The sequence below is a fragment of the Somniosus microcephalus genome, chromosome 18 (assembly GCF_052327205.1).
Source record: "Somniosus microcephalus isolate GS21.2 chromosome 18, FLI_Smic_1.0, whole genome shotgun sequence".
NCBI lineage: Eukaryota > Metazoa > Chordata > Chondrichthyes > Squaliformes > Somniosidae > Somniosus > Somniosus microcephalus.
Window position 1 is genome coordinate 19,891,176 of NC_141004.1, and position 12,035 is coordinate 19,903,210.

At 45.0% G+C, this 12,035-nt stretch overlaps 1 protein-coding gene across 2 annotated transcripts in view; it reads right to left on the reverse strand.

Moving 5' to 3' along the window:
- nucks1a (nuclear casein kinase and cyclin-dependent kinase substrate 1a) overlaps window positions 1-11,080 on the reverse strand; it is a 50,060-nt gene extending 38,980 nt beyond the window's left edge. Inside the window, exons 1-2 of one of the 2 annotated variants that reach the window (XM_086011155.1) lie at window positions 10,949-11,080; window positions 9,282-9,325 (exon numbers count right to left, since the gene is read on the reverse strand). In XM_086011155.1, coding sequence (XP_085867281.1) covers window positions 9,282-9,325; window positions 10,949-10,965 — 61 coding nt within the window. In that variant the 5' untranslated portion in view covers window positions 10,966-11,080. Of the gene's footprint in view, window positions 1-9,258; window positions 9,326-10,948 lie in introns of those variants that run through there. The other variant, XM_086011156.1, reaches the window with a different exon arrangement.
- Between the last annotated feature and the right edge of the window lie 955 nt (window positions 11,081-12,035).

The following is a 12,035-nucleotide window of genomic DNA, read 5'->3' on the forward strand; positions in this document are numbered from 1 at the left end:
GAAGGTACAGGGATCCAGGATGTAGTGTTGAAGGAGACGCAGCCCTTGTTCTTGTCCAGCAGGATCGAGGTTCTTACTCCCTGTGAGGGCGGGAGCGGGGACTGCAGGGAGGATGAGCAACCTGGCCACAGCACCGTGGTACAGGGGGCCATTCAAGTGGAGGGAGTAAAAAGAAATGTTGTAGTGGTAGGGGATAGTATCATTAGGGGGATAGATAGGGTTCTCTGCAGTCAAGAGCGGGAGTCCCGAAACCTATGTTGCCTGCCCGGTGCCAGGGTTAAGGACATCTCTTCTGGGCTGGAAAGAAACTTGGAGTGGGAGGGGGAGGATCCAGTTGTCGTGGTCCATGTTGGTACAAACGACATAGATAGGAGAAGGAAGACGGTTCTGTTAAAGGAGTATGAGCAGCTAGGGGTCAAATTAAAAAACAGAACCTCAAGGGTAATAATCTCTGGGTTATTACCTGAGCCACGAGCGAATATGGCTAGGATAAATAAAATTAAAGAGTTAAATGCGTGGCTCAAAGACTGGTGTGGGAGAAATGGGTTTTGCTTCTTGGGACACTGGCACCAATACTGGGACAGGAGGGAGCTGTTCCGTTGGGACGGACTCCACTTGGCCAGTGCTGGGACTAGAGTCCTGGCGAATCATATAACTAGGGCTGTAGAGAGGGCTTTAAACTAATTAGTGGGGGGGAGGTTTCTAGAGAGCAAATAATAGAAATAACAACAGAGAAGGTCATAGACTTAGGTAGCAGTGGGGGAATTAAAAAACAGAATGTCAGGAAGGGACAGAAGGTATGGAGCAAAAAGTAAAGTACTAAAAAGGGAAAAAACAGGAACTAAGTGTTACAAAACATATTTGAAAGTTCTTTATCTGAATGCACGTAGCATTCGTAACAAAATGAATGAGTTAACGGCACAAATAACGACATATGGGTATGATCTTGTGGCCATTACAGAAACATGGCTGCAGGGTGACCATGACTGGGAATTAAACATACCAGGTTATTTAACAATCAGGAAGGACAGGCAGGAAGGGAGAGGAGGTGGGGTGGCTATGTTAATAAAGGGAGGAATCACTATAATACAGAGAAATGATATTGGGTCAAAGGAGCAGGATAGTGAAACAGTTTGGGTGGAGATAAGGAATAATAAGGGGAAAAAACACTAGTGGGTGTAGTCTATAGGCCTCCGAACAGTTGCAACTCTGTTGGACGGAGTATTAATCAGGAAATAGTTGAGGCTTGTAATAAGGGAACAGCTATAATTATGGGGGATTTTAATTATCATATTAACTGGACAAATCAAATTGGGCAGAGCAGCCTTGAGGATGAGTTCATTGAGTGTATTAGGGATGGGTTTCTTGAGCAGTATGTAACTGAACCGACCAGGGGGCAAGCAACCTTAGATTTGGTCCTGTGTAATGAGACAGGATTAATTAAAAATGTCCTAGTAAAGGATCCCCTTGGAATGAGTGACCATAACATGGTTGAGTTCCATATTCAATTAGAGGGTGAGAAGGTTGGATCTCAAACAAGCGTGCTGAGATTGAATAAAGGAGACTATGAAGGTATGAGAGCGGAATTGATTAGAGTGGACTGGGAAAATAGATTAAAGGGTAAGACGGTACATGATCAGTGGTGTACATTTAAGGAGTTATTTTACAACTTCCAAAAAATATATATTCCACTGAGGAAAAAAGGGTGTAAAAGAAAAGATAGCCATCCGTGGCTAAGTAAAGTAATTAAGGATAGTATCCGACTAAAAACAAGGGCATATAAGGTAGCCAAATCTAGTGGGAGGATGGAAGATTGGGAAGTCTTTAAAAGACAGCAAAAAATAACTAAAAGATTGATTAAGGGAAGATAATGAAAGTAAATTAGCAAAAAATATAAAAACAGACAGTAAAAGTTTCTATAGTTATATAAAAAGAAAAAAAGGTGGCTAAAGTAAATGTTGGTCCCTTAGAGGATGAGACCGGGAAATTAATGGTGGGAAACATGGAGATGGCAAAAACACTGAACAATTATTTTGTATCAGTCTTTACAGTAGAGGACACTAAGAATATCCCAACACTGGACAAACAGGGGGCTCTAGGCGGGGGGGGGGGAGGAACTAAATACGATTAAAATCACTAAGGAAGTGGTACTTGGTAAAATAATGGGACTCAAGGCGGATAAATCCCCTGGACCTGATGGCTTGCATCCTAGTGTCTTGAGGGAAGTAGCGGTGGGGATTGTGGATGCATTGGTAATAATTTTCCAAAACTCACTGGACTCAGCACAGGTCCCGGCAGATTGGAAAACTGCTAATGTAACACCCTTATTTAAAAAGGGTAGTAGGCAGAAGGCTGGAAACTATAGACCTGTTAGCCTAACATCTGTGGTTGGTAAAATGTTAGAGTCCATTATTAAGGAGACAATAACAGGACATTTGGATAAACATAATTTAATAGGACAAACTCAGCATGGTTTCATGAAGGGGAAGTCATGTTTGACAAATTTGCTGGAGTTTTTTGAGGAAGTAACATACAGGGTGGATAAAGGGGAACCAGTGGACGTAGTGTATTTAGACTTCCAAAAGGCATTTGACAAGGTGCCACACAAAAGATTATTGCTCAAGATAAAAAATCACGGGATTGGGGGTAATATTCTGGCGTGGGTGGAGGATTGGCTCTCTAACAGAAAGCAGAGAGTTGGGATAAATTGTTCGTTCTCAGATTGGCAACCAGTAACTAGTGGTGTTCCGCAGGGGTCAGTGCTGGGTCCCTAACTCTTTACAATCTATATTAACGATTTGGAGGAGGGGACCGAGTGTAACATATCAAAGTTTGCAGATGATACAAAGATGGGACGGAAAGTAGTGAGTGAGGAGGACATAAAAAACCTGCAAAGGGACATAGACAGGCTAAGTAAGTGGGCAGAGATTTGGCAGATGGAATACAATACTGGAAAGTGTGAGGTTATGCACTTTGGCAGGAAAAATCGTAGAGCAAGTTATTATCTTAATGGCAAGAAACTGGAAAGTATTGTAGTACAAAGGGATTTGGGGGTCCTGGTGCACGAAACTCAAAACGTTAGTATGCAGGTGCAGCAAGTGATCAAGAAGGCCAATGGAATGTTGGCTTTTATTGCTAGGGGGATGGAATATCAAAACAGGGAGGTATTGCTGCAGTTGTACAAAGGTATTGGTGAGGCCGCACCTGGAATACTGCATACAGTTTTGGTGTCCAGACTTAAAAGACATACTTGCTCTCGAGTCAGTACAAAGAAGGTTCACTCGGTTAATCCCGGGGATGAGGGGGTGGTCATATGAGGAGAGGTTGAGTAGATTGGGACTCTACTCATTGGAGTTCAGAAGAATGAGAGGCGATCTTATTGAAACATATAAGATTGTGAAGGGGCTTGATCGGGTGGATGCGGTGAGGATGTTCCCAATGATGGGTGAAACTAGAACTAGGGGGCATAATCTTAAAATAAGGGGCTGCTCTTTCAAAACTGAGATTAGGAAAAACTTCTTCACTCAGAGGGTGGTAGGTTTGTGGAATTTGCTGCCCCAGAAAGCTGTGGAAGCTACATCATTAAATAAATTTGAAACAGAAATAGATAGTATCCTAGAAGTAAAGGGAATTAAGGGTTACGGGGAGCGGGCAGGAAATTGGACACGAGTCTAGGTTCGGAATGGTCATGGCCCTGTGGGTAGCGGAGTGGGCCCAGGGGCCGTGTAGCCTGGTTCTGCTCCTATGTTCTAATTCTGTTAGATTTCAGGAGATGGTTTTATTCCTGTTCCTGGCTGGGGTGGAGATCGCCTTTACAGAAGGTAAGTACTGTAGAAAATATAGGGACAGAGTGATCTCCTGGAAGAATTTCAATCGCCTAGATGGGTCGGAGAGGAATTTCCCAGATTTTTTTCTCCCAAATTGGCCATTGGGTCTTTATCTGGTTTTTCGCCTCTCCCGGGAGATCACATGGGTTCGGGTGGATGCACAGTGATAGAAGATTTGAGGTTAGGATCAGATCAGCCATGATCTTATTGAATGGTGGAGCAGGCTCGAGGGGCCGATTGGCCTACTCCTGCTCCTATTTCTTATGTTCTTATTTGCCCTGCTCCTCCACAAGCTTAGCTACACTAGAACCTCGCTGAAAGATTCTACCCACCAATGTTCCCTCTAATTTTGTTTTTTTAACGCCGTGATAAGTTTTCATTACTGCCAAATAACCTCTGCCCCCGTGGAGTCTCACTCCTTCAAAATTTAAATTATTGTTGGAGATTTTTTTAAAACTTTTTCTTTGTTTCTTATCTTTCTCTTAATCCCATCTTTCTTTCCCTCTCAGTATCACCTTCAGTGCATGATTTTACATTGAATTCAATATTCCAATATAGATTCTGTGTGTCTCAGTGAGAATTCTTCAATCTGATTGGTTGAAGAGACATGTTGTTGCTTTCCCTGCTCGCACACAACACAGATCCCCTGTAGAGGGCAAACCGCTGGAAAGGAGCTCTAATAACCGTAAATTGCCACTCAAAAGCCCGCAAAAAGTCTGTGGGCAGCTGCAAGCTAACGAACGTCGAGTGCCGTGCCTCGGCCGCTGACCGCAAAATCTGGGCCATTATCTACTACTGTACTGTACTGAGTCACCAGTGCACTTCAAATTAGAAATCAATACGCAATACAAGCAATGTTTCCCGTGAGCTGTGCTTTGTTCCGTGCGGCCCGTTTCTTTTAATGCGCGGTCCCTTTAAATTTCTGCGCATGAGTGGTATTTACAGTGCAAAAGCCGGTGAGTGGCCTGCGCGGGGCCATTCCCGTTACTGCAAAGCCGCACGAGGGAACACTGAATACAAGATAACAAAAACAGTTCAGATGTGAAAACCCATCCAAGTCCCAAGATGCATTACTGCCTTGAATCAGTCCTCTAACTCAAAATACTCACACCAAATGAAAAAAACTTAACCAGAAGAACTTTAGATGCATACAGACCAATCGAGCTGGATAGTAATAAAGATCAAAATAAGCATGCATATGTTTGCTCTGAACAGAAGTCTTTAAAATAAAAGCATATTCACAACCCCAAAAAGAGAAAGATAGATCAGCACTACAATTCATTTTATATAAATGCACAATCTAAGAGCTCAGCTAGTAAAATATTAGATTCATTGAAGAAATGACAAACAGCGTTGGCAATATCCTATACAGATACTGTTTTGCCAGTGCCATTTTGAAAGCAGGTTTGTCATTAATCTTCATTCTACTTAGCCTGCTTTACTCCCATTGATGGAAAACCCAGTCAAACAGAACACTCACATAACTATAATAAAGGCAGAGATTGCTTTACAAAGAGACATTGGAACAATCACGATTGCTATTGGCTAAGAAGACTGCCAAAAAAATAAGCACGGTCATCTGATTACTACTGGCCAACAGAATATTCAATTGTTTTTACATCAGTACGTAGGTGGATATTACAGGGATCCATAGTAGTACTCTCACCTCTAAGTAGGTTGTGGGTTAAGGTCATAACCTAGTCTGACACTTCAGTGCAGTAGTGAGGGAGTGCTGCATTGTCACAGGTGCTATTTTTCAGATAAAACATTAACACCCGAACAGGCAGTTTAAGTAAATAAAAACCCATGCCACTGTTCAGAGAAGAGCAGGGGAGTTCTTCTGATATCTTGGCCAACATTGATTCCTCAAGCAACACTAAAAATAGATTACCCGGTCATTTACCTCATTGCTGTTTGTGGGACCTTGCTGTATGCAAATTGGCTACCAGGTTTTACTACATTACAACAGTGATTACGCCAAGTACTTTGGGGTGTCGAGAGGATATGAAAGGCATTATATAAATTTACAAATAAAATGATGTTTACAATGGTCCACATGGGAGTTGTACACTGCAGAACTTCAGTCTGCTCTTCCAGAATTTGTCACGGTGTGTGTGTGTGAGAGAGAGAGAGAGAGAGAGAGAGAGAGTGTGAGAGAGACACCAATGAACAAGTCAACAAGATAAACTAACTTCTTGCCACATCACAAAAAACTGTGGCCATATATTTGCTTTTAAAACCTATGGAAATTACTCAATTACTATAAGATCAGCTTCAAGATCAATTTAACATTGTGCATATTTGGATCTTTGACCCTCAACTTCCTGTGGGCAATCTCAGTTAAAGTTCTTCTTTAAAAAAAAAATCTAAAAGCTCCAGTGAGGGCAGTTTGTACGTTCACTGTCTAGTGTAAAATTATGCCATGCAAACCAAGATGCTCTCAGGTTCTACTCCCTGTAGCTACAGTTATTTGCCGCAGGGGGGAGTGGCAGTAAGAGTACCATGTATTTGCCTGTGACATTGAGCTGGGGAGGGCAGAGAGAGGGAAAGAATAAAAAAACCAAAAAGAATCCTGCTGTAAGTACGTATGTAGACGGCAAATAAAAACAGGACTGTGCTTGGCTGCGACACTCGCCATCGAGTTCATCATGTCCATGAGACCCGATTCCCACCATACTGCTGACCACCCAAACTTTCCTTCCCAGTCCCCATGTTAGCGGATATTGTTACCGGTTCCCTCTCCTCGGGAACTGTCTCCCTCCCCTCCAAATATGCCATCATCACCCCTCTCCTCAAAAAACCCACCCTTGGCCCTTTTGTCATTGCAAGCTACCGCCCCATCTTCAAGCTCTTTTCCCCTACCAAAGTCCTTGAACATGTTGTCGCCTCCCAAATTCAAGCCCATCTTTCCCGCAACTCCATGTTTGAATCCTTCAAATCTGGTTTCCAACGCTGCCACAGTACTGAATCAACCTCATCAATGCCACAAATGACATCCTATGTGACTGTGACAGAGTTAGAATATCCCTCCTCATCCTTCTCGACCAGTCTGTGGCCGTTGACACAGTTGACCACACCATCCTCCTCCAACGGCTCTCCTCCGTCGTCCTGCTGCGTGGGACTGCCCTTGTCGGATTCCATCCTCATCTATCCATTCGTAGCCAGATAATTACCTGCAATGGCTTCTCTTCCCGCTCCTGCATCGTTACTTCTGGGGTCATCCAAGGGTCTATCCTCGGCACTATTCTATTTCTCATCTACATGCTACCCCTCGACGACATCATCCAAAAACACGTCAGGTTCCACGTGTACACCGGCGAGACACAGCTCTACCTCACCACCGCCTCTCTCGACATGTACACTGTATGATTTGTCACACTGCTTGCCCTGCATCCAGTGCTGGTGTCGTATTTGATCCAGAGATGAGTGTCCGACCACATACAGGAAACTTTGGTTTGTCCGGAGGTTAACTGTCCGGAATGCTCGAGCCACCGGCAAAAAGCAGGAGCCGTTTCGTTAGTTTTTTTTTCTTTTCGTTGCTTTTTTTTCCCAACCAGTCAGGCTCTGCAAGGTCTCGCTGAAGCTGTTGCTAAGCTAGAGACGCTTGCAAGGTACGGCCGACTGTTTAGAAGCTGTTGCTAAGCAACAGGGTTTGTTGCCAGATACGGAGCTCCAAATCTCCGTATGTTTCAACATTAGCGCTGGTTTGTCCGGCAGTTTTGATGGGACGGCAACAGCTCGGTCCCGTCGGTGCCGGATAGCACAAAGTTTCCTGTATCTGCTCCATCACCAAGTCTGCCTACTTCGACCTCCATAACATTGCCAGTCTCCACCCCTGCCTCCACTCACCAGGTGCTGAAACCCACATCCATGCCTTTGTTACCTCTCGACTTGACTATACCAATGCTCTCTTGGCCAGCTTCCCATCTTCCACCCTCCATAAATTTGAGCTCATCCAAAACTCTGCTGCCCGTGTCCTAACTCGCACCAAGTCCCGTTCACCCATCGCCCCCTGCGCTCACTGCCCCGTGTCCTAACTCGCACCAAGTCCCGTTCACCCATCGCCCCCTGTGCTCACTGCCCCGTGTCCTAACTCGCACCAAGTCCCATTCACCCATCGCCCCCTGCCCCGTGTCCTAACTCGCACCGAGTCCCGTTCACCCATCACCCCCTGTGCTCACTGCCCCGTGTCCTAACTCGCACCAAGTCCCGTTCACCCATCACCCCCTGTGCTCACTGCCCCGTGTCCTAACTCGCACCAAGTCCCATTCACCCATCGCCCCCTGCGCTCACTGCCCCGTGTCCTAACTCGCACCGAGTCCCGTTCACCCATCACCCCCTGTGCTCACTGCCCCGTGTCCTAACTCGCACCAAGTCCCATTCACCCATCGCCCCCTGCGCTCACTGCCCCGTGTCCTAACTCGCACCGAGTCCCGTTCACCCATCACCCCCTGTGCTCACTGCCCCGTGTCCTAACTCGCACCAAGTCCCGTTCACCCATCACCCCTGTGCTCACTGCCCCGTGTCCTAACTCGTACCGAGTCCCGTTCACCCATCACCCCCTGTGCTCACTGCCCCGTGTCCTAACTCGCACCAAGTCCCGTTCACCCATCACCCCTGTGCTCACTGCCCTGTGTCCTAACTCGTACCGAGTCCCGTTCACCCATCACCCCGGTGCTCGCTGCCCCGTGTCCTAACTCGCACCAAGTCCCGTTCGCCCATCACCCCGGTGCTCGCTGCCCTGTGTCCTAACTCGCACCAAGTCCCGTTCACCCATCACCCCGCTGACCTACATTAGCTCCTGGTCCGGGTACTCCTCGATTTTAAAATTTTCATCCTTGTTTTCAAATCCCCCCATGGCCTAGCCCCGATCTATTCTGTAACCTCCTCCAGCCCTACAACCAATGTTCCCCTTAAGCTGCTCGGCGCTCCAGCCGGCTTTTACATAGAAAAACTGTGCATGTGTGGTATTTTGAATGGGCCGTGTGCCCGCCGCCCCCCAAAAGAATTACAGGGAACATTACCGCCAACCCTCCGCTCCTCCAATTCTGGCCTCTTGCGCATCCCCGATTGTAAATGCTCCACCACTGGCGGCTGTGCCTTCAGCAGCCAAGGCCCTAAGCTCTGCAATTCCCTCCCTAAACCTCTCCACCTCTCTACCACTCTCTCTCCGCCATTAAGACACTCCTTAAAACCTACCTCTTTGACCACCTGTCCCAATATCTCCTTATGTGGTTCGGTGTCAAACTTTATTTGATAACGTTTCCATGAAGCTCCTTGGGACGTTTTACCATGCTAAAGGCGTTATATAAATGCAAGTTGTTGTTGAGTGGATGGTGCCATGAAAACATACTACAATATGAATTAGCGCCTTCAAGAAATTAGGGATGATTCTGTATTTAAATTCACAAGACAAGCTACTTAAAATTACCTGATTTCATGCATAGTACATACCATCAGAATCTTCAAACTGTGAGTAGTCAATGACCTTCCTATTCCTGAAAAAAATAATGGAAAATATTAGTTACTGCAAGTCCACTTACTACCAAAATGCCTAGAATTGGGATGACATTTTAAGATTAAAGGCACATTTTGGAAACATTAATAACTGCACAAACTTCCACCACTTCAATAAAAACTAACAATAACTTTAGATTTTTGCAAAGATCCAGTTCTGGTACTCTCATACATCCTAGCTTTGTTGTGCAATAATATTTGCACAGGAACAGGTCAAGTGCCCGTCTTGGATTGTGGGGAGGTGGGGGAAAAGACTGGTATTGGGGATGAGAAAAACCAAGAGTAAACATAAAAAGGAAACTGGTGGCAGTTTAAACTCAAAATCTTCTATTTGCATGCTGAATTATTCTAGAACAATTCTAGTCACTTGAAATGCCCAAAAATATGACCTAAAAAGATTATCCTGCCAAAAATTAAACTGTCACTGCCAGATTTAAAGTAACATTTGATAGCTCATTTTGAGAGGGAAAAAAAGTTATGTTTCTTGTCTGTATTCTGGATCCACCATCTTGAAACGAAATGCACCTGGATCTAGGGCTGTACATCCTATCCTCACTCCCCCCACACTCTGCTCATTTCCAATCAGACATAGAGCTCAAACCCCAAAGAGACTACAGTTACAAATTTAATTTGCTTTCATTTAAACAAAAGTCTGCCATGATTGCATTTCCTCAGGAACCTTGTTAAGTGTACTAGTGAGTGCCATCACTTGACTTTAAAGACTTAAGTTTCCTATTTACTTCACAAGGGATTGAGAACAACAGTATGTGGAATGCAGTCACAGCATGAGCCCACTTGTCCCTCCAACTTCCCAGAAACCACATGTCTTTTACAGGACACAGTTCAAAATGGAGACGCAGATACTGACTTTGCTCAATAAATATCATACAAGGAATAATACTCCCACTTATTGAATTAAAAAGAATCCCACCAATTTTATTTAAAATACGTACTGATATGCGTACGTAATTACACTCTGCATACACCAAAAGGTTCACATCAAAACATGGAAAGTGTGATCATGGTATCAATTCCCTTAATGAACATAAACGATTAAATTCAAACAATTGTAATTAGATCTTTGGCTGCTCTGGTCAACTAAAAGCACAAACGCTTGCAAACAGTACAATTAGACTCTCCCCCCACCAACACCAAAAAAAAAGGAAAAATTCATAAAATTTGTAATTCCAGGACAAGCCAAATGTCAGGAGCTTGCACAGTTCGGTGCAAACTGAATACAGGACATGGCACTTCAGCAACTGTACAAATGCCATTCACATTTCCATTAATTAAAACATTAGGGGGTTTGAGACGGTGGGAGACGCACTTTGGGGTTTTAATCCAGGGATGAAAATGAAGGTTGCAATCGTGTCTCTATATTGTTGCCTTAAACTGCAAAAAAAAAACGCATTTAGGGAGATTGCTGCAACACACCACACACAAAAAAAAGAGATTGAGGGGGGTGGGGGAGGAAGCATTGGCATTTTGTTTTTTTGGAAACGCAGTCCCGCTTTAAGAAAACAATACCTGCGTGAGAGAGATTAAAAATAATCGCAATGCCTCTCCAGCGAGCAGACATTAATTTAAATGCACTACATACGAACCTGACAGGTCTCGACATCTCTTCGGCGGGAACGAAAAGGGTTTTCCAAGAATTAAAACCAGAGATTTTTTGAGAGATGTTTTCTCTCTCTCGGTCTCTCTCTCGCTCTCTTTCACCACCCACCCCCCCCCCCCAAAACCTCGTTAAAAAAAAATCAGCCCCCCTCCAAAAAAAAATAAAAATGTCGCAGGCCTCAGGCTTCAGCGTACGCAAACGGCCAATTGCGAGAGAAAAAAAACACACACAACCCCCTTTTTCTTTTTTTTAAACCATATAATTTTAGGGGGGGAAATAATCCGCCGCGGGGTTTTTTTGGGGAGGAGGGTTGTAAAAAAAAAAGCCGCGGGTCCCCGAAGGGTTGGTTTTTTTTTCAAAAAAAATTAGAAGATAAAAATTTGACTGAATTTCCCCCCCTCGGTGGTAATGGGGAAAATGGGCAACTGGAGATAAAAGAGCGAAAAAAACACACACCCCGCGCGCACCCCGCAACCTAGCCTGCTCCGACACCGCCCACACCCCACGCTGATTGGACGGCCCAGCCTCGGCCGCCTTCCCATTGGTCGGTTTGAAAAATAACCGGCCCGCCGATTGGTCGGTCCCACCTGCCTGTCATAGCCAAGCCCCGCCTCCCCCCAATCGCGCTCGGTCACAGCACGTTCGGTTGCGCCTCTCCCCCCGCCGTCCGTCGATGGGAGGAAATAAAAAAAACACCACCCCAAACTCGGATCGGCAGATTCGTTACGCCTGTGTCTCTGTCGTTCTCTCTTTCTTTCTTTCTGGGGGCAAGAGAGACTGAAGGACGAGCCGACTCACTCCCCCCGGGGGCGTTATTGTTTTTTTTTAATGCTGATTATTGAAATTTGTCTTTTCCGGCGGACCAACTCGCAGACATTTGGTAGCGGCAGATTCGCCAGGCGCGCTTGACAATTAAAGGCTCCGTCAGCTCGCCAGCGGCCTGGTTTATTTTCGGCTCTCATGGAGATTAATTTTTTTTAATTGTGTTTTTTTCCCTCCACACCCGGCCCAAGTGGAATCGTTAAAATTTGGCGGCAAAATATATAAATAAAAAAAATTCTCCTCCACCATCT